Source organism: Hoplias malabaricus, chromosome Y, assembly GCF_029633855.1.
Source record: "Hoplias malabaricus isolate fHopMal1 chromosome Y, fHopMal1.hap1, whole genome shotgun sequence".
Lineage (NCBI taxonomy): Eukaryota > Metazoa > Chordata > Actinopteri > Characiformes > Erythrinidae > Hoplias > Hoplias malabaricus.
Genome location: NC_089820.1, coordinates 78,463,259 through 78,484,895, shown reverse-complemented (window position 1 = coordinate 78,484,895; position 21,637 = coordinate 78,463,259). Strand labels below are relative to the sequence as shown.

Genomic DNA, 21,637 nt, shown 5'->3' with positions numbered 1-21,637 from the left:
GGTGCATAATTAACAAGAATTAGTAGTGATCAATCTACATCTGGCACCATTAAAAATGTTTATTATTTATTTGCATTTATTTATTGTGTTTAGTAATTTTATCGTTTTGGTTATCCTGATTTGTTGATCAGGCGATTGTTTCAATTAGCAGACTAGCTAGCTAAACCTTATGATTGTGTTTAGTTGTAATAGTCCTCTTGTTCTTCAATATTTCAGAATATTATTTCCTGTTAGCTTTTGTTAGTAAGAGGTGAGAATGATAACTGATTTTGCTTTTTGACTACATTTAACAATTACATATTGTTTTTATTTGTTTAAAATGCTGCAAATATGAAATAGAAACCCCAAGTTCAAAAGGATTGAGACAAACATAAAAGCTGGTCATCTGAATACATAGGATTAGTCAAATTTGCATATAAGTATTACTGCACAAAATATTTTAGTGCCAAAGGTTATTCATGCAAAGTGTCTGATTTGTGTACAGATAATTGTGGCAGGTTTGCCTGCTGCTTCTGTGTGACTTAATGATCGGTGTCCTAACATCTTCATCTGCTTGGTTAGCTACCTGCTATCACCTATGCTAACAGCTGGGCCTGCTGAATTTCACATTTGTCAACTAGGACTGTTGACTCTATCCCTAACCAAGGAGTCAATAAGCAGCCTGTAACCTGCTAAAATTGCTAGTAATTATTAGACTGTCTATTTAATCAGCCCATTTTAATGCTCTGGATGCCTACATGCTCCCAACACAGCTATTTGTGCTGTTTCATACTTCCTGTAGGCCTGTATATCTGTTTGTCTTTTGGTGTTCTTAGTTAGCAAGTTGGCTTCTTGGAATTTAGGCTATTATTGTATTTAATAAAGTCTCATATCATTAATGATACGTAAAAAACTGATTGCGAACGGAAGAAATCTGGTTTGTTACTATTTTTGTTTGGTTTGTGTATACAAAGGTTGATCTATTCCCATTTGAAAATGTGTTACATCAAGGACTGATCTTCACTGCCATCTAGCGGTGAATAAAGTTAAGCACCTTGCAGACGGAAAATATTTTCTTTGAACTGTCTGTAAGTATTTTATGGGGAATTTCACGCCCTTTTTCAAAATCCATTTTCTGCACTTGCTTCATCCTGATCATGGTTGGTGTGTATCAGTAATAACTGGGCACAATGCAGGAACACACTCAGGACAGGGTGTTGATATTTAAACATAGTCATTCAGGGTAATTCAATGTTCAGAAAATTTGGTCATAAGAACCAGGGTCTACTCTGTCTACAGTCATTTTAAATGCACTGCAAAACCACTTAGGAAACTGCATGTCTTCTTAGTTTTTGAATGTTGATAATAAAAATTACCCTTAAAAATAATGTTTTTGAGGATATTTTTACCTTAAAACATCCATTAAAAATGACTTTGTAAATTTTAACAGAATAACAGTGTCATAAAAGTTTGGACCAAATGGACCATTACCTCATATTTATCATCATAACTCATTGTGCCTTTCCTTCATCTCTAGAATTATAACTGAAAAAAAGTGACATGGCAAAGTTCTGTGTCACTATGAATCTTAAAACACACTTTAAAGGGCATGATGTACAAGAATTCTGGGGCATTGCACTGCCCTTTAAAACATATTTTTAGAAGCTCTGACTGATAACATTAGGATCTGCTTCACTGCACAATCTGTCCACTAATGGACTGTATGAGGGCACTTAAGCACTGGTCAGTCAAGTTCATTCCGAGTTCTCCCTCCGGCTCTGTCCCTTATCAACAATCTGCTATGGTAGAACTATGTTGGGACTATGTTAGTTTACTCATGCATTTGTTTGGTGACTTTCCTTCAACGTAGTTGTTGAGACTCATGTGGTTGGTTTCTATAATGAAATGTATGATACATTATGTTTAAATATTGATCACCCTTGACCCCTTTGAAAATAGGACCTTTGATATGACCACAGATTTTGATGTAACTAGATGATGCTGATGTAAGTTTGTCGGCATTGCAGTTATTTTAGAGGTTGATTTTAAACAATAGTTCCTCTTCTGTTGTACATTTAAAGGAGCAATCAGTCATTTTCTGTAATGATTCTGCTTCATAACACATTCCAGTCCATTTCCACATCTGGATTAAATGCATTCCAAATAACAGATATAGGGCATCCCAAGAAATATTACTCTACTTCTACTTAAAGAGGAATATAATAATTTCATAATTCAGTCTTAAAGATGTAATCAAAGTCATACAGTTTTACTGTGAAATAATTCATTGTTTTAAGAAACTCTGATCTCTTCACAGAGGTGGTGAAAGTGGTCAAAATGTTTACAGTAATAAGGACATTTTATTTACTTTCCAAAATGATAGGAGAACCAATTTTCTGTTCCATCTTAATTTGTGCAGAAGCAACACTGTGGCATCTTACATGGCTGACATAGTGGCATAACAGTAGGGTCGCTGTTACACAGCTCCAGGGACCTGGAGGTTGTGGGTTCAAGTCCCGCTCCGGGGGACAGTTTGAGGGGAGTTTGGCATGTTCTCCCTGTGTCTGCGTGGGTTTCCTCCGGATGTTCCAGTTTCCTCCCACAGTCCAAAACACACATTGGTAGGTGGACTGGAGACTCAGACGTGTCCATAGGTGTGAGTGTGTGTCACACTGTGAAGACCGGTGTCCCCCTCCAGGGTGTGTTCCTGCCTTGTGACCAGTGATTCAGAGTAGGTTCCAGATCCACTGTGACCCTGAACTGGATAAGCGCTTACAGACAATGAGGAATGAATGTACTTACATGCACCACTCATTTATAAAGGTTTTCCAAAGATATATTTTAGCAATACACTTCATTGTTTACCAATGTCTCAGGCAGAGTAATTATTCATGCCTCATTTCCTGCATCGAATCTCTGTAAAATTGCTTTTATATAAATTACAATCTTGGGATGTCTGGTTCCTATCACAACCACTGTAAACTGTCCTGACTAGGAACACAATAATTTACATAAAAAGCAACCTCAGTGAGGTAGTTCATATGGTAACAATGTTTGAATTTATAAATAATGCAAACATTTAGAACAAAGAGTAGAATAATGCTTTTTCGGCTCATGCATAATATTTAATTTAATCTAGGTATGAGGGATTAGATGCAGTGCCACGTGGGCTGCTCGACGGCTGCAGCCGTGTGAAAGCCCTAGAAAAATTAACAGATGACATCATTGCTCAGAATGGGGAAACACAACAGATTGTCTCGTCCAATGGCAGAGCACAGGGAACAGCCCTCGTCCAATCAAAAGCTGCTAGAGAGAGAGAGGGATGAACCTCTGTTCACTGACATGGCCAAGCAGCCACGAGAGAAAACTGCAGCTGTAGAGGGAGAGAGAGGAAGAGAGAGAGAGAGAGAGATAGAGAGAGAGAGAGAGAGAGAGAGAGAGAGAGAGAGGTAGGGAGGAGCCTGAGAAGAAGAGCGCAATAAGGAAAGGGTATGAGAAAAGGGAGGAGTTTTCAATAGACGGCTTTTGTGAAAGTAGGAGAGAGAGAGAGCGAGAGAGAGAGAGAGCGAGAGAGAGAGAGAGTGAGAGAGAGAGAGAGAGATGTTGTTGCTAGGGAACAGTGAATAGGAGCATTCGTCCATCTTTGCCTCCCTGTATCAGAGCCAAAACCGGGACAAGCACAGGATAGTCTTCCAGAAGATGGGGGAATAAAGTACAGATTAAAAACTCATGGCTTTTATCATCATGTGCTGAAAAAGAGAAACAGACGGCAGTGGGAAGTGGTGAAGCCCCAAGGTGAGATTACGTAATCATCCCAGCTCTACTTGCTGCTTGGTGGTCGTCACTGGAGAGGGATTATGGATCTGTCCTGACTGGAACGGCAGCTATTTTGAGCATAAATGTGAGAATCCCCTGAACCCCAGGGGAGGTAAACCAAATCCAGCAGTGGAACATCCACCCAGGCATCAGCAAGCAATGGAAGCAACAGTATCAAGACTTTACCTCTTCTAGGTAAGGACTGAAACAGTTGCATGCTGAGAAAGCTGAGAATCAGGAAGGATGGGATCTTGTCATTGGCAAACTATCTGCAGGGGATAGATACTGAAGAATTAGTGGTGGAGGATTGAAGTGCTGAGGATCTCAAGGGAATTAATTGCCAAGGAATCGGGTCTGGAAAATGTAGCCATTAAGGAATGGGTTCTGTAGCATCTAGATGCTAAAGGTGTAATCAGTGTAGTAAAATTCCAAAAGATCTAGCCACTGAAGATCTCGTACTTGAGGACCTCATCTGTAATAAAGATCTATTCACTGACAAAAAAGTTGCAGTATATCCATATACTAAAGATCTAATAACAGAGGATGGAGTTGCTGAAGATCTAGTACGTGATTACCTAGTCACAGAAAACAAAAAAGCTGTAGATCAATTAACACAGAAACCAGGGAAATGATTTTCTGATTTATATGAACATTGCGACAATGTAGCTTTGCAGAAATCTGGGTCTGAGCTCCAGATGACCAAACCAGAGCATCTAGGTACTGAAGGAGGTGTAGGATGCTGAAGATCTAGTACCTGAGGATCTAGTTGCTGAGGATCTATGTTCTAAAGATCTAGTCAATGATTAACAAGTCACAGAAGATCTAGAGACTGGAGATTTGTTGACTAAGGAACCAGGGGAAGCCATGCCTACACTCCAAATACTAATGAAATACCTCCTAGGATCATGGGAAAGACACACAGAGCCACTGAACCTCACTGATCAACATCAGTGAAAGATTCCTAACCACTGAGGATCTAGTCACTGATGAAGATCTAGTCATTAACAACCTAGTCATTGATGATCTACATGCAGAGAATATGAACACAGAGGATCTAGTTATGATTTTCCAGACCCTGAACAAGTAAATGCTAAGGATCTAGTCATAGTGAGCAGATTCTAGCTGCTAAGGATCTAGTCACTAATTAACTAGTTGTTAAAAACCTAGTCGCTGATGATCAATCTGTGAATGGTCTAATCAGTATCTAGTATCTAGTCATCGCTGATCTAGTTACTACAGATCACAGAGGATCTACTTGCTAAGGATTTGCTTTTATGGGTCTAAGCTGCAGTCACTCAAGGAAATAAGGATGTAGTTTCTGTGGATCTAGTTGCTTAGGACCAAGTCAGTAGTTGCTAAGTAATTGCTGTTGTGGTTGACAGTCCAGTTGCTGAGGATCTAGTCTCAAGCAATCTAGTTACTTAGGATCTAGCCATCCCAGATAGAGCTGATGATCTATTCTGCAGTCACCCTCTTACCCAATCACACACTCAGCCCAAATCTTTGCCTGTCTTTGTCTGCACCAGCTCAGGGAAAAGGAGCCACTGCTTGTGCGCTTGTGTGCCAGCCACCAGCTGTCCTTTCCTGACCAGAGAATCAGAGAGCAAGAGGAGGAAAAAGGAAGAGAGATATAGCGCATGCAACATCCCTTTCCTACAGTGGAGTGTTATGGATTCATGTGGGTGCCGGCTGACAAAAGAGCAAGCCTAGGCCTGAGGGTGTGAGAGGAGAGAAAACAACAGGATTAAACAGACGGACGTAGAGACGCTAGTTATTCTGCTGTGAGTACTATCAATGGTGTGGTTATCTTTGTGTTGTGCCTTCATGGTGTTCATGTGCAAATTGTGCAGCTAATGGGTAGTGTTAACTCTGTTTGTCCTCTTGTGCCAGTTCTATTGATTAACTTGCTTTCAGTGCTTCATTTAATGCAACTAATTAGCGGGTTTTTTCCTCCATTTCTCACAGGAGAATTCCACTCTAAAGCTGAGTTGCATTTCATTCTGTCTCCAGTTGCAGGGTACACGCCCCTCCGTTTGCTGTGTATAGCAAAATCACTGTCCTACCAAATAAACTGCTAGATGTAAAGGCCTCATTCTCTGTTCCATCAGTTAGCATAGTGCTATTAGTTTTGGTATGAGAAAGGATGCTGTTTGGCACCTCAGTGTTTGTGTCCGCTCAAGAAAGCAACAAGGCAGTTTCTTGATCCCTCTGCTGCATTGATGTAACTGTATCTAACTGTGCTAACTGTAAGCTTTGGTGTTAATGTTTGGCACGTGGGCGATGAGCACAGATGCTGAACAGAAGGATGACATCTGTGCTATCACTCCACACTCTCTCTTGCCCAGTTAGCATGTCCACTAGCACCCAGTCAAGGCCTTACTGTATGTTTCCATGTTATCAGGTCTAGTCATGGTTCATCTCTCAGTGTCTGGAAAATGAAAGGAGTTAACACTTGTTTAGCAGGAAATGACACAGAAGACTGAACAACTAAATATAATATCACCTTTTTCAATATTTATTAGGTCCACTGCTTCAGCTTCCATTCCTGTGGGAAAGTACCGTTTAATTTTTCTGAAAGAAATCTGAAGGAAAACACCCTAAAAGTTAAGCCTTTTAAGAGATTGGTTGCATTTCCAAAGACTGGTGTCAAGGTGAAAATGTACGTATTTTACTAAAGCAACATTCCCAGGATTCCTAAATTGTGTTTGACTGAGATGTGAATATCGGACATTCTCACTTGAAAAAGCAGCTAAAACATTCCCTAAACCTAAATCTAACACAACACCTAACCCAACACTATGCATTCTGTTTCCATGTTATTAATAGTTTGAGTATTCTTAAATACTATTTGCTGCAGTCAAAAGAATGCAATTCACCAAAAGCAGTGCAATCGAATGAGGACAATTTAAGAGCTCAGCACTGTTTGATGCAAGTGTGTGAGATATAAACATTTATTCCCTCGTAGCTCTACTGCAAATCTAAAGGAGCAACCAAACCAGATAACATATAGTCTTGGCTAATCAAATATCTTTGTATAAATGTTTCATTTTTAAAAAATTGAATTTTGTTATATGTCAAATATAACCAGCAGTGACCATTTTTTGACAGTGCCTTGTTTGAGTGATTCTCACTTTGTAGCACGGACACCCAAACCAGTGTGATACGCTCTTTGTAGCACAACTAACAAAATCATATTTCTCATTATTAAAACTCCTGGTTTGGGCTGAAGCTTTTTTCTCTGTGATGTTAGAATTAATATTCTAACATATTATTCCATTTGCACATGATCAGAGTCGAGGTGTCATGGGAAACATCAGAACATCTGATATTCACAAGACTAATGGACTGTCAACCTCTGTTTTGCATGTACAGAATGATATTCTCTACCGGTATTGTGCCTATCCCTCATTAATATCTGTAGATGGGGAACGTGGAGCAGCATTTAAATATTTGCACGAGAATTCAAATCTACAGTAATGTTTATTATTATAACATTGTTAATACTCACAAAGGTGGAAGTCAAAAATAAATGGAAAAGCAGGAGCTCCCAGATCTGGAGAATTTTTAAATAGTTAAAGGAGATACAGAATGTGAAACTCCTAAAAGCTATGCAAGATCAGGTAAAACTTTACAGATAGTACTTAAAACTATCATCTTTGAGCAACAGGAGAACAGAAAGCTCCACACTTGCTTTGGATCTGAAAAGATCTACAGGTGTTTCTGTCCACCCTTCCACTGTGAGAAAACTACTCAAGTCAGACAGTGTTGTTGTGAAACCTATTGTAAAGTTTGTGATGGATTTGTTACAAAACCGAAGCTGTAGGCTTGATTCCCAAACCTAAATTAAGCCTAAGCCTAGTTTAAAAACATATCTGAGAGTGAATTACTAGTGCAGTGTAGTCATAGACATTGACTCCATCTATTAGAGTTACAGCAGATATTCTTTCCTCATCTTATAATGTATTTGCATGAGAGTCAGATTTTAATCAGCACTGACCTTCTGATAAAGACACAAAGGGAAGCAGTGCTGAAACTGACTTTGTTTGTGTTTCAGTGTGACCTGTCCAAGCCTCCAGAGCGAGGGGGATGGGCACAACTGAGGCCACTCTCCGCATGGAAAACCTGGAGGTGAAGGATGAGTGGCAGGATGAAGACTTCCCTCGGTACGATGCACCCTCCAAATGTTTCAGTTCCACTGACACTTATGATTGTTAGTTACCCTGAGGTTTGGGTCACTGGTATCAGCTTCAGCTAAACATTAGAGAGGGTATATATTTGTACCAATGTCCAAAAAAAAACATAGTGATGTAATCATTTTCCAGATTTGTGATCGTATGACTGTGGATTCATTTTTGGCACAAGACACAAATATTATTTGTACTAGGACTTGTATTGTTATAATGGGTATTTTGTGTTTGTGTGTTGTTCTGGTTTGAGTGGATCAGACACAACAGTGCTGCTGGAGGTTTTAATGTGCCACACACAGGCCATTGTATAAGCCATAAATAACTTGTTGGTTCACCTAGTATATTGAAAATCAGAGACAGTAGCTCATTTGGAGCTGCAAAGTTTGTGTTAGTCATCTGGTAGGTGGTCAAAGAATGCAGCACAAAAATGCTGTTGGATTAGGTTTTTGGTTTGTGGGATATTCTCACACTTAAGTGTTTAAAAGCTCCAGGTATATGTTTATAGAAAAATGAAGAATATGTTGGTGAATCATTAATATTTAACAACTTTTATTAAAATCCCATTACTGAAAATTGCATGTAGGCCCTGAGGCAACTTAGTAAGGAGAATATTCATGAGTTTCTCATATGAGTCACTCAACAAATACATATCTGTGGGCAGCCAGAGTTATTTTAGCGTATTGCTCATGTTTTAGCTTGATGTTATTTTGGGTTTCAACCTTGAGAATATAGTCTGAACCCACATTGACTCAAACTTATCATTAGCCAGCAACATGTGTCATAGGGCACATGCACTGCTGGAGTCATGTGATCACTTGGGTCACATGACCACAGAAAATAAGGCATGCTAACAGTTTACAGCATAGCAAAAGGCTATATGGAAAAATGGGCAGGAAACTTGTGTGTGTGTGTGTGTGTGTGTGTGTGTGTGTGTGTGTGTGTGTGTGTGGGGTGAAATTCCTCCACTGTCAGCAAACTGGGAGAACACAAAGACTCAAAAGAAGGTCACATGAAGAAAAGAATAAATACTTCCTCAGGAGAACTGAGAACTTTTCTATGATTATGGGCCTAGTATGAAAGCTAATTAAAGATGCTAAAGGCTAAATTTGCCATTTTGATAAAGGACCATTAGCACTTTTACAATGATATATGTCTTAATTACACATGTCCTATTACAAAACCGCTAAATCCACTGTAACCACTGTAAACGTTGTTAAACTCCCAGGAACATTTACACTGTATTATCAACCCATCTGGGAAACACAAAATACCAAATATGGACTATTGCACATCATCAGGAACAAAACCTGTAATGGTTTCTTTTATGTAGCTGTTTTCACCTGCAAAAGAACAGTTGTATCTAAATCTGACTATTGCATTTATCATCTTATTTTCTTATTATACTTAAAGGAGCACTACTTAAGACTTGGTATTTTTACTCCTGGGCTCCCCCTACATTTGAAGAGTGTAAATGTATTTGTGCAGCACTGTCCTGAAATCAAGACGGAGTGAAGAAAAAGAGAGAGGTTCCTACCCTTTTCCAAAAGTTACAATGTTCAGTTTCTGTAGTGCTGAGCCTGGACTAGCAACAACAGAAGCTCTGTTCTCCCTATTCAACACAGTGGTGCATCACAGTAATTTTGAAGCTGTAACTCTAAAGTAAAAATACAACCTAGTGTTGCTTTAAAGCTGCAGAAAGTTATTTAATGTTGAAGCATTTTTAGTATGTTATTTGAAATATTCTTTGTATGCCAACAATAAATCAAATGCTCTGATTTTCAACAGAAAATTATTATTTGTGGCAGCCGCATACTCCAGTTTTAAGGTGAAACTGCAGGAAAATCAGAGGGAAAACTGTGATAAAACCACTGCATTGGATGGGTTGTTACATTCATAATATGGGAAAAAAATTAACACTGAAAATATATTGTGTATTAAAATCACAATAAATAATTTTTCTAACAAGAGAAAAGGAAAGAGACAAAACGAAAGAACATTAGCACTAGAACACAGCATCTGAATATCCGAGATGTACAGCTGAGCTTGATGTGTTTATTGAAAATGATTTTAAACTGACTGAAATATTCCAGTATATTTGCCACCTTCACATTAATTCAATGTATTTACACCCTAAGCACCAGTGAGCTTTGATTGCCTGCTCCTGTTAAACAGTCTCTAATGCAGTGGACACATTTGTATACTGACCTGAGCTGTTAGTGAAGACAACACTGGGCTATTATGTGTTTCCATTGATCACTACATGAATAATGCAGTAAGCATCCTGCTTTTTATGCTGACCCCAGCTGTCAGTGCGTGTAACACTGTGCTTCATCATTAATTACAACACAGAGGCCTAGTGATGCCTGCAGAGAGCATCCCTCTGCTCTGAATTGATAGGTTCTATTGCCTGCTTCTTTGCTTTTGGTACGAGTGGCCTTTTCCCCTGTAATTAAAGAGTCGTAGTTGTGATATTACAGTGGTTAAGGCCTTGCTAATTACAGCATGACAAACCCATTGGAGTGCATTTCCCCAGAGACAGGAGCTACAGTACATAGCACAATGCAGAAAACACAAGCCCACTAACTGTACGGATATCTAGGGGTAGTACAGTGTTTTCTAATCACGGGCAAGTACTGTTCTAGAGTGGAGAGGGGCATAATGTCCCTCAGTCCTGGGTTTTAGAGTTTTTCTGATCCAGAACCTCTGCCCCTGACCTCAGTAATGTTTATGTAGCTAAATGTCCCAGTACCTGGTCTAAGTTCAGCCAAAAGACCCATGAGAAGCACAAAATAAGCAGCCCAGCTGTTTAGCAGCAAGACTTGTCTACTGAATGCTGGCCAAATGTTGGAGGGGTTAAATATAGAGGGAAAATGGACAGCCCAACAGAAAACAAAACATCTCACTAAATCAAGACCTCCCATTGTGCATGGACCCTGTATAAAGAGAGGTACTGGGCTGCCCCCATTTATCTGATACAGGATACACTGGGCAAATATATATGTGCCTACAAACTTATGTAGCATTCGTCAAGAAAGGTCTGCTGTCTTAAGGTGGATTGCTACATTGTTAGTTAGTCTTCAATTGTAGGCATTTCTAAAAACATTCTTTGAACAAAACTGAATACAAACACACAGTAGACATGGATATGCAGCTCACAGACTGAGTGCATGTATTTTATCTGAATATTAAAGGCATGTCATTGTGGTTCTGTGAACTATAGAACTGGCCTCATTGTTTATGAGGGAACCGCACTGGCACTTGCAGTTCCTTAAGGAACTATGAGGAATGCTGTGCTTATTATTGGCTCTGTGCTGTAGCGGTGTATTCTGCAGTATGTGTAATATACGATATCTCTTTCTCTCCCAGGCCTCTGCCAGAGGATGGAGATTTAGTCGGACTTACAGACAACAGAACCTGTGAGTAGCTTTGGAATCACACCTCAGTGACAAACACTCTTCAAAATAGAGATTCCTATTCCACATATAGTTCTATGGGTATTGAGTTAATACAAAAATATTTACATTAATTTAAATGATGCATTTCATATTGTAGTTGTTTTACTGACATAGAATGATAAAATGTATACTTCCTTTCTCTCTCAGCCCCCCCTGGTTCTCTGCATGGAGGCCACCGAGAGTCAGAATCACAAAAGAAGCGTCGGACACTGGTGGCACCAGATATCAACCTGTCACTGGACCAGAGCGAAGGGTCCCTCCTCTCAGACGACTTCCTGGACACTCCAGACGACCTGGACATCAACGTGGATGACATTGACACCCCGGACGAAACCGACTCGCTGGAGTTCATCACCAACGGCAATGAGCTGGAATGGGAAGGTCAGTAAAGAGCAAGGGGTCATTCAGATTGCGTTTCATGTTCCCACTGACCCATATGAACAAGGCAGAGGTCACGACTGCATCCACAACACAGAATAACACAAACAAAACCGTGGTCATGTGATCACACTCAGGAATAATCCCAGAAGTCCAAGGCCCATGTAAACAAAGTAGGATCATGATCTGTGAGTCTTTAATCTTTCTGGAGGTCACACATGTTCTCTCTGTGTGTGTGTGTGTGTGTAGATGTGTTTTACATGTACATTTATGGAATAAATTCTAGAGCAGCCTAAATTAGGCTCACTACTCTCCCTTAGGAAATTTCATATTCCTTACACAGAGGCACGAGCAAACAGCAATGTGACAGGTACGTGACCTTCACTAAAACAAACATAATTTTAATTTACTGCGTCAGTTGAACACAGCAGCTGTCCTTCAGACTGTGTGAAAATTTCATGAGGAATGAACCAGTAGAAATGATCCAAAATTACTTTAAATATAATATTTTACATTGACTTTCACTGAATGTTAAAAAGGTTTTTTTCCTTCTATAAAGTTTCTATTCTATTCTTTTCTTTGGATAGTGACGATATTTTTATTAATCACAGTGATATTTGTATTTAATTGTGAATACTGTAGTGTAGTAGTCTGCTGCAATTATTGATAATACTTGTATCTGTGTTTGATTCTGCTTAAAATGGCTCCTGGCTCCCAGGGTCCTGGATTTGACTCTTGCTTCAGGTCACTGTCTGTAAGGAGTTTGTTGTGTTTTCCTTGTGTCTGCAAGGGTTTCCTCCTGGTGCTTTGGTTTCCTCCCACAGTCCAAAACATGTTAGTAGATGTATTGTATGAAATTATCCACAGATGTGGGTGTGTGATGTTCTGAGAGGGCTGTTGGCCTGTTTATGGTGTGTTCCCACCAAAAACCTGATCAGAACAAAGCTGTTACAGAAGTGAAAGTAATGATTCCAGATCACATTAGAAGGGCCAATATGAGTTAAACAAGGGCTAGCTAGGTCAAATATGGCCATGGGGCCTGGATGGGTTGGTACACGGGATTCTGGGATGCAGGTGGGCTGCCTATTTGAGATCAATGATGGGAGCTTGTAACTATCTGGAGTCATAGCAATAACTTGCAAGCAGCTGACCTTCAGGCTGTGACCGATAGTTAGAAGTGTCAAGCTTGTAAACTGCATGAATAGCTAAGGCTAAGCATCACCCTAGCAACAACCTGGGAAACCAGTGTAAATTAAATTAAGCTCAGTTCTTGTGCTTGTTTGTTTATGTTCCATTGATCTAAAGATCACATTTATCAGAAACATTCAAACTATGACTGCTTACAGATGACACTCCGGTGGCGTGTGCCAAAGGAGCTCCAGGAGTCTCGGGTGGTGAGGACGGTGAGGGAACAGGCCGTCTCTGGAGGACTGTGATCATTGGGGACAAGGAGCACAGAATAGACATGCAAGTCATCAGACCATATCTACGTGTGGTCACTCATGGAGGTCAGTGATGTTTGGTATAGAACTGTGTAATACATGATTGAACCAAATTACAGGTGAAAATCAGTTATTAACAATTAGAAATAAATCAAAGCCCTGTTATCAGTGATCATTTTTAGGCCAGTGAGATCTGAGCATCTCTGCCCACTGCTGCTGTAAATATTCATCGCAGTGTCTGACTTTCCAACTCTTTCTTACAGGTTACTATGGAGAAGGCCTGAACGCCATCATTGTGTTTGCAGCGTGTCACCTCCCAGACAGCGGCTGCACAGATTACCATTACATCATGGAGAACCTCTTCCTGTAAGAATAACTGCTCCTCAAACACACCTCTAAACCAGTCACAGCACATTGTACTGGATCTGTTCCGCTTTCGGCTGACAGTACAGCTTTCAGGGCTGTACTTCCTGGCTTCCTGCTTTGTACTCAGTGATTCCAGGTGGGCTCTGGACCCCCATGAATCTAATCAGGATGGGACAGTAGCAGAATGTGTATGAATGAATGGTATTAATGGACATTAGGAGATTATGGTGTGAACATATTTTACATTATTTTGGACGTCTATGTATTTTCTTTGTGCAGGTATGTTATTAGCAGTTTGGAGCTGCTAGTAGCTGAGGATTACATGATCATTTACCTGAATGGAGCCACACCACGTCGGAGAATGCCTGGCATAAGCTGGCTCAAGAGGTGCTACCAGATGATTGACAGAAGGTAATGATCCGTTACTGAATATCTGATCTCTTCAGCATCATTTCCAGGTGGTGATGAGGGGGAAACAACACCCTGAATGGCCAGTTTGCTAAAATCGTTAATGTTTATTCCGAGTTTACACCTTGTTTTAGTGATTTGTTCACAATTTGTTTTAATGTAGCGTTTAGTAAAGACCGTGTGTATGTGTGTTTATAACCACTTCATCTGATATATCACTATTGTTAAGGTTAAGGAAGAATCTCAAATGCCTGATCATCGCACACCCATCCTGGTTCATTCGAACTGTTCTGGCCATCTCCCGTCCTTTTATCAGGTGAGAAAAAACAAAAAGGAAGCATTTCTGTCACTTTCACTGTCTCAGGCAGGACACGTTAGTGGGGTCCACGTGAGATGAACATGGGAAAGCTGAGTTCAAGATGGGCATGGGTTCTGGATGGATAGGTATATGACCTCCAAGAGGGACCATATTTGGGACCAGTATTTTACCTCTGGTATTTTACAAAACTTGCTGGTACACAGTTAAGCAACAGATGGACTAGGTTTTAAATGTAGAACTACAATGTGCTCCTTTGTGGTCAGTGGAGCTGAAAGAATGGACAGTGAATGTAGAAACATGTTATGGTTGATCTAAGTGTTATATAGAGAGCTAATTATGCACTGGGACCAACGCTATGTATTCCCAACAGTGTTAAGTTTCTGGATAAAGTTCGCTACGTGCAGAGTCTCGAGGAGCTGGCCCAGATCGTGCCCATGGAGCACGTGCAGATTCCGGAGTGTGTGCAGCAGTGAGTACATCCATCCACCAGGGGGCGCCAGAGACAGAAACACTGTAATCACGTTTAGACCTGGAGTGGGGAATATTGCTAATTCAGGATAAATGTGTCTGAGTTCTTTTTATTTTATTTTTTATTTTATTTTATTTTAGTTTTTTAATTATTTATATTTTGGTGGTTCTCCATTTTACTTTTAAGATGAATCCCCTCTGGAATTTCTTTTTCTTCTCTATTTATTATCTATCTATCTATAGATATAGATATAGATATAGATACACTCCATTAATCTGTTTTTAAATCAGTTCGAATTACCTTCATCCTAGAAAGATGTTCTCAATGTGAATATAGTGCAAGGCTCAGATTTCAATCAGCACAATGCAACAGTCTTGAAGGTATTTCAAGCATGCGTGTGTGTGTGTGTGTGTGTGACAGTGAGTGAAAGAGAGAGAGAGAGAGAGAGAGAGAGAGAGAGAGAGAGAGAGAGAGAGAGTCGTAACTGGGTTTATCTCTGCTTTCTTTAGGTACGATGAGGAGCGTCTGAAAGCCCAGACAGAAAGGTAAAACCGCAGGTGTTTTGGGGTCAGCAAACTTGTGCTGCTCAAGTGTCCAGTTGGCCTTTAGAAGAGGCCATGACCCCTCCACCCCAGCCCACCTCTCAATCATACATGGGCATCTAGGGAAAGATACAGTCCAGAAGATTTTTCTCCGTCATAGTCTTCCAGGAGGAATCAGCTGAGACATTCCTCACAGGCACTCGAACACAGAGCAGTGTCCAAGTGCTGCACTAGGATTAAACGAGTTGTGACACTCTATGGATGGTTTAAAACATTTAACTTTATATTAGGGCCATTCTATTTGGAACCCATTTAAGCTGAATCTGTAGCTTTAGCTACATTAGGCAGCAAATGAACAGTCAGTTCCTGAAGCTGAAGTGTTGAAAGCAGAATTGTTTCAGTCAGAGCATCTGATAACAGCAGGGAGTTCTGGTATGCATTGGTTCATAACTATAACTATCATTGATATTAATAATAAGTGTTATTCATGTCCCCTGTCAGTGGTTTATTCATGTGGCTCATGCACTTTCCATTTTACTTAACTCTATTTCTTTCATTCACAGGCTGGAGTCAGACCAGAAGCAGGCAGACAAAGCCCCTGAAAGGTAACAAAAACTTGATGGTGTTAGCCAATATAACACTACAGGCCCACAGGGTAACCCGTTAATTAAGCATTATTATTTGGTATAAAATGTTACATTTTTGGAGACATTGCCTACTGGTGTATTTTTCAGGCCTGCGTCAGTGGCTGCAGAGGCCTGTCCATAACTGTAGGTAAGAACCTCATTCGTTTTAACTGCTCCCACTTGTGCCAACTCCTGCTATTCGTTCCATTCCATGAAATAAGATGCTCTCAAGCAGATGCACCTGAGCTTAAGGTCACCATGCCCCATGCCAAGTGTCAGCTAGAAGGGGCATCGGGCTGTTGAGCAGTGTAACTTCACCAGAACACATTCCTTCCATGTGGAAAAAGTACTTGACTAATTAATTATTCTGATTCCCTCTCTGACTCTTACTGATTCTCTCTCGGGTTTTGAATCTGACTCTGATTCTTAACCTGATTTTCACTGATACTGACCACGAGTGATCTGATTTTTACTCTGACTGATTCCCTCTGTAACTCCTACTGATTCTGACTCTGGTTTTGACTCTTGACTCTGATTCTGATTTGTCCTCTTAATAGATTCTGAATCAGATTCTGATTTTGACTCTGATTCTGATTCGTGCCATGTCTGTAGATGAGAGCACTGAGCCTAGTGCCTTTGACAGTGGTGGCCATATTGCTATAGAGGCCATAACGCTGGGTGTTTTGCCATAATTCATAGTGTCCCCACCCGCTGACTGGACAAACCCCGTTGGTCTTGGGCCCAGTGGAATTTTTCAAAGGCTCCAGTGCTCTGTGTTACATAAAACACATCTGCTCCCCTCTTCAGACCCATGACTAGAACAGCATCTTGGATCAATGCTATTTTTGCCGTTACACGAGTTATTGCCATGCCATGTCCAGAGATCATTTACACTCTCTGTCTATCTCTCTCTGTCCCAGTCTTTCTTCTTCTGTCACTCTCTCGTCAGTGATTTATCTTTTATTATGAAGTGCCTTGTCTGTCACACGTCAGTACAATGACCCATTTATCACCAAACACTCAATGTCCATACAGGGAACGTTTACTTTAATGCCACTGTGACTTGGCTGAAATGTGTAGGGAGCACACATTCCCACAGGTTAGTTCTAAACAGCTGAGAAAGGTGAGTGACAGTTCACAAGCGGGAATGCTTTGAGAGGAGACATGCAAAAATGCACCAATTTATTCTTATCTCAGATTTACATCATCATCCAAGACATGTTTGAAGTTTGAAGCTTCCAAAGTTCAGTCTTAGAAGTTGTTAACATTTTCTGCTTCTCATGATCTGAAGAGAGTGGCTCTTGATGTTCCCTCAAACACTTCCAGCTGTGTTAGGATCTGCATATGATGACGACAGTGATAAAATGGATGAGAAATATAGTTATAACGTTGTGTTTGTATTTTTTTTTTTGCAGTTAACTGCTTAATTCTGTGAAGGCAGAGAGGCCAAGAGCTGCGTGAGCTTTCATATCCTTCATGTTCCTTCAATCCAGCTATTTATCTTAATCTCCATCAGAAGGGGAGCTGTTAGAGGTCTTCACATATGTTGCAGGCTTTGTGACCCGGACAGTGGGGCACAGCTGTTCAAATGGAAAATGGAGAAAAAAGAAAGACTGTGTTTGAAAACAAAGTGGACTTGATTGTGTTTTCCTCCTGGACTGGAACACCTGTGAAAACTCAAGCAGCTTGTGGAAAGAAGAGGAGACTTTATGAAATGTAACTTTTGGAAAAAAAAAAAGAAAAGATTTATTTTAGAACTGATTTGAAACCTACAAGAGCAAATGTTTGAAAAACAGACAAGTTTGAGGACCAAAAAATATAAAACCATAATCAAGAAACATATGTAAATGCAAGATTTCATCCTGTTGGCGCAGCATTTAGTGTCGCAGTCACACAGCTCCAGGGACCTGGAGGCTGTGGGTTTGATTCCCGCTCCGGGTGACTGTCTATGAGGAGTTGGTGTGTTCTGTCTGTGTCTGCGTGGGTTTCCTCCGGGTGACTGTCTGTGAGGAGTTGGTGTGTTCTCTTTGTGTCTGCGTGGGTTTCCTCCAGGTGACTGTCTGTGAGGAGTTGGTGTGTTCTCTCTGTGTCTGCGTGGGTTTCCTCTGGGTGACTGTCTGTGAGGAGTTGGTGTGTTCTCTCTGTGTCTGCGTGGGTTTCCTCCGGGTGACTGTCTATGAGGAGTTGGTGTGTTCTCTTTGTGTCTGCGTGGGTTTCCTCCGGGTGACTGTCTGTGAGGAGTTGGTGTGTTCTCTCTGTGTCTGCGTGGGTTTCCTCTGTGTGACTATCTATGAGGAGTGTGGTGTGTTCTCCCCGTGTCCGCGTGGGTTTCCTTTGAGTGCTCGGGTTTGCTCCCACAGTCCAAAAACACACGTTGGTAGGTGGATTGGCGACTCAAAAGTGTCCGTAGGTGTGAGTGAATGTGTGTGTGTGTCTGTGTTACCATGTGAAGGACTGGCGCCCCCTGCAGGGTGTATTCCCGCCTTATGCCCAATGATTCCAGGTAGGCACTGGACCCACAGCGACCCTGAACTGGATAAGCGCTTACAGATAATGAATGAATGAATGGGGAAGTTCTCTTGAGCTCTTGAGGTTCTTGTTTGCAAATTCTGTATTTCTTGGTTAGGTTTTAGATTTTTTTGGTTCTCAAAACCTTTTTTGTCTTTTTCAAAAAAATCTGCTCTTATTTTAACCCCATTCAAAAGATGCACAACCAGCCTCCAGTGGACAATCCAGCCTCATCTCTACCAGCACGCATGGAGAATCTCTGTTTTACATAATAGTGCAGTCTGCCAGGTGTAATATATATGGACTGTAATATATACACAGTGTGACATCTTACATTTCTCTTTCCAATGAAGGAACTCATTGGGGCCATCATAACAATGCTTGTATCTCCAAAACGGTAACTTTACAGGAAGTGGTAGAAATGTATTAATTGTAAATTCCAGCAGTTTTTCAAAATCTTTTCATAGTTCAGTCATTCAGAGTGGGTTTGTTGTGAACCTATGCACTGTAGTGAAACCTACTGACTGCCTACAAAAGGGTGTAAGAGGAAACAGACGTTGCATTTAGTTATAATATTTTTTCAAATCCAAAATAGATTAAAAATGTGCCCTTATTTAACAAATTTAATGTTGATTATGGTAAGTTAGTGATTAATTTGGGGAGTGTGTTGCCACATTCTGCATGTAACCAACCGCCACAAACAGTTTTAAAAATACACTTTAGGCAAAAAACCCAATTTCGAATTTATCATTACTTAAGTTTTCATAACAATTACATGTAATAAGTGATGTTAAACTTGTAAATGGCTGGTTCCTACTACAAACACTGAGACTTTTGACTCAGGAACTAAGCATTTCTTACAAAATCAATCCCTATTAATGATGCAGATTATTTATATAAATAATCCATTGCCCTTTATTTTTTAATGCATGCAATCAGATATTATGTGTTGGTCATGGAACGCCAAGGGCAGCAATTAGTGTACGATAATTAAATATGGGGAAATGGAGTTATGGGGTTTTGATATGGCAGTGATGTATTGCCAAGTCAGGAGGAGAACCCATTTGTTTAATTAATTGTGTGCATTCTAAAAGTAACTGAAATCCATGCCACTCGGAGGAGCAGCTCATGGTAGATAGCCATGTTTAGTGTTGTGCTGTGAGTACACTTTAGCTAATTACAGTCTATGGTTACTGGTTTATATGCCATCAGTGGGTCATTATTTTATGTGCACACCATTTACATAAGAAGAACTGACTCTGCTACTGTACAGGAGTGTAGTGTAATGAGAGCCAGGATCCTCGGTGGTACTCTCACATAGCCAGCTGGACTGTGTGGACTGTCAGAAATGCGTATAATGTTTCCTGATCCCTCTTAACCATTTCATTGGAGAAGTTCCACTTTTTACTGTAGAACGTTTACGCTAATGTTGACACTGCCGAGAGCAAAGCTAGTGGACAACTAACTAAAACATACACACCACAGAATGTGTGATTGGAAGTTGCATTATAAATGATATAATATGCATTACATTGTAGGTTTTTGCCAGCTGTCATAAAGAGCATGTAAAATTATGAATGCCACCCTTCAGTCGACTTTCAAAAGGACACAGAATGTTATAGACCCAAAAGCCCCAGAAGCTAATTTTTACTGCTCATTAATAGCACCCCCTTGTGGAGACCCTTAAGTCTGCTAAACTTGAATGAGTGAGTGAGTTACAAGCCAGGTTCTTAAAACGCTTCACATATCAAAATAAATGTGCCAAAAAGGTTCTTGGGGTGAAGCCATAGACAAATCACTTTTGGTTCTATTTCAATGGATGATTCTTTTATGTAGAATTTCGTAAATGATGTGCAAGTGTGGAGAAAGGCCCTCCACAAGATGGACAGACAATACACTCTTAGATTTGTTTGTAGGCCCTAAAATGTTAATTGTTAAACAAACTTATGTATGATCTTAGAGTGGATTTCACACTTTAAAAATCTTCTTGCAACCTGCACGTCATTTTGTAAAATGTATTTTTCAGTCCATTGAAATTTTCTTCAAAGAACCAACTGTGGTTCTGTAGCATTGTTCCTAAGAACTATGTTCTGCACCATTATTTTTAAAAGTGAAATAATTCAATTGTTTCATTTGATATGTCACTCATAGTTGTGAAATTACTAACTGATAAATAACATGCATATTTCAAAACAAATCAGGGCAAAATCATGAAAACAATGCAATAGTAATGAATGGATATAATTTGATCGTATATTCCATCTCAGTCTTATTGTCCAAAGCTCTTTACACTGCTTGCTTTTAATTGGTGGTAACCTTCCTTTTCAGCTATTCCCATGACATTTTTCTAAATGTTCTGTATGCATTTAAAGGGAATTTGTTTGAAATGCTGCAGTCACCTAATTGCACAATGTATATTGATCATACTGTTTGTACAGTGTATTGTAAGTAAAGCATTTGTATCATGAGATTCCTTTCATAGATATTATATAAATGTGAATATTGTGAAGATGAGTGTTGGAGTAGAAAGTATAGAAATAAATAACTGTTCAATCAATCTGTGTTGTTTGTGGTTTAAATCAATAGCAAAATTTATGTAAACATTTGATTAATTATTCATTATTCATTTATTCATTTTCTGTTAACCTAGTTGAGGGTCACAGTGGGTCCAGGACCTACCTGGAATCACTGGGTGCAAGGCAGGAAAACACCCTGTAGGGGGAGCCAGTCCTCACACATTCACCACTATGGACTTTTTTGAGTAGTCAATCCACCTACCAATGTGTGTTTTTGGACTATGGGAGTAAACAGGAGCACCTGGAGGAAACCCACACAGACACAGGGAGAATACACTCCTCACAGACAGTCACCTGCCACCGTGCAGCCCAGACTGGTAATTAAAAGTAATTATTATTATTATTATTAATATTATTAGGAGTACATTATAAACAAGTTATTTCTTGGAGAAATAACTAAACTTTGGGGTCAACATACCTGTAATTATTAATAATATTTTTCTGCCCTTTAATCAAAAGATTCTGATGAAAAGGCAATGTAAACACCGTCAGTTTATTTATGTTCTTTCTCTAAGTAAATGCATTATGACAGTCATTCTCCAACTGTGTTGTCAAACAAGTCACGT

At 40.0% G+C, this 21,637-nt stretch overlaps 1 protein-coding gene across 2 annotated transcripts; it reads left to right on the top strand.

The window, feature by feature from the left end:
* The first annotated feature begins 3,604 nt into the window (after positions 1-3,604).
* Positions 3,605-21,037, top strand: LOC136678194 (caytaxin-like). Of its 2 annotated transcripts, none has more exons than XM_066656142.1 (14): positions 3,605-3,990; positions 5,322-5,576; positions 7,850-7,958; positions 11,349-11,398; positions 11,585-11,818; positions 13,162-13,323; positions 13,521-13,623; positions 13,903-14,034; positions 14,261-14,347; positions 14,721-14,819; positions 15,329-15,364; positions 15,925-15,966; positions 16,096-16,131; positions 17,403-21,037. In XM_066656142.1, the coding sequence occupies exons 3-13, from the start codon at positions 7,882-7,884 to the stop codon at positions 16,127-16,129; spliced, it is 1,056 nt and encodes a 351-aa protein (XP_066512239.1). In that variant the 5' UTR covers positions 3,605-3,990; positions 5,322-5,576; positions 7,850-7,881; the 3' UTR covers positions 16,130-16,131; positions 17,403-21,037. The 2 variants fall into 2 exon arrangements, with proteins under 2 accessions (XP_066512239.1, XP_066512238.1); XM_066656141.1 differs by having other exon boundaries at positions 16,096-16,135.
* The last annotated feature ends 600 nt before the right edge of the window (positions 21,038-21,637 follow it).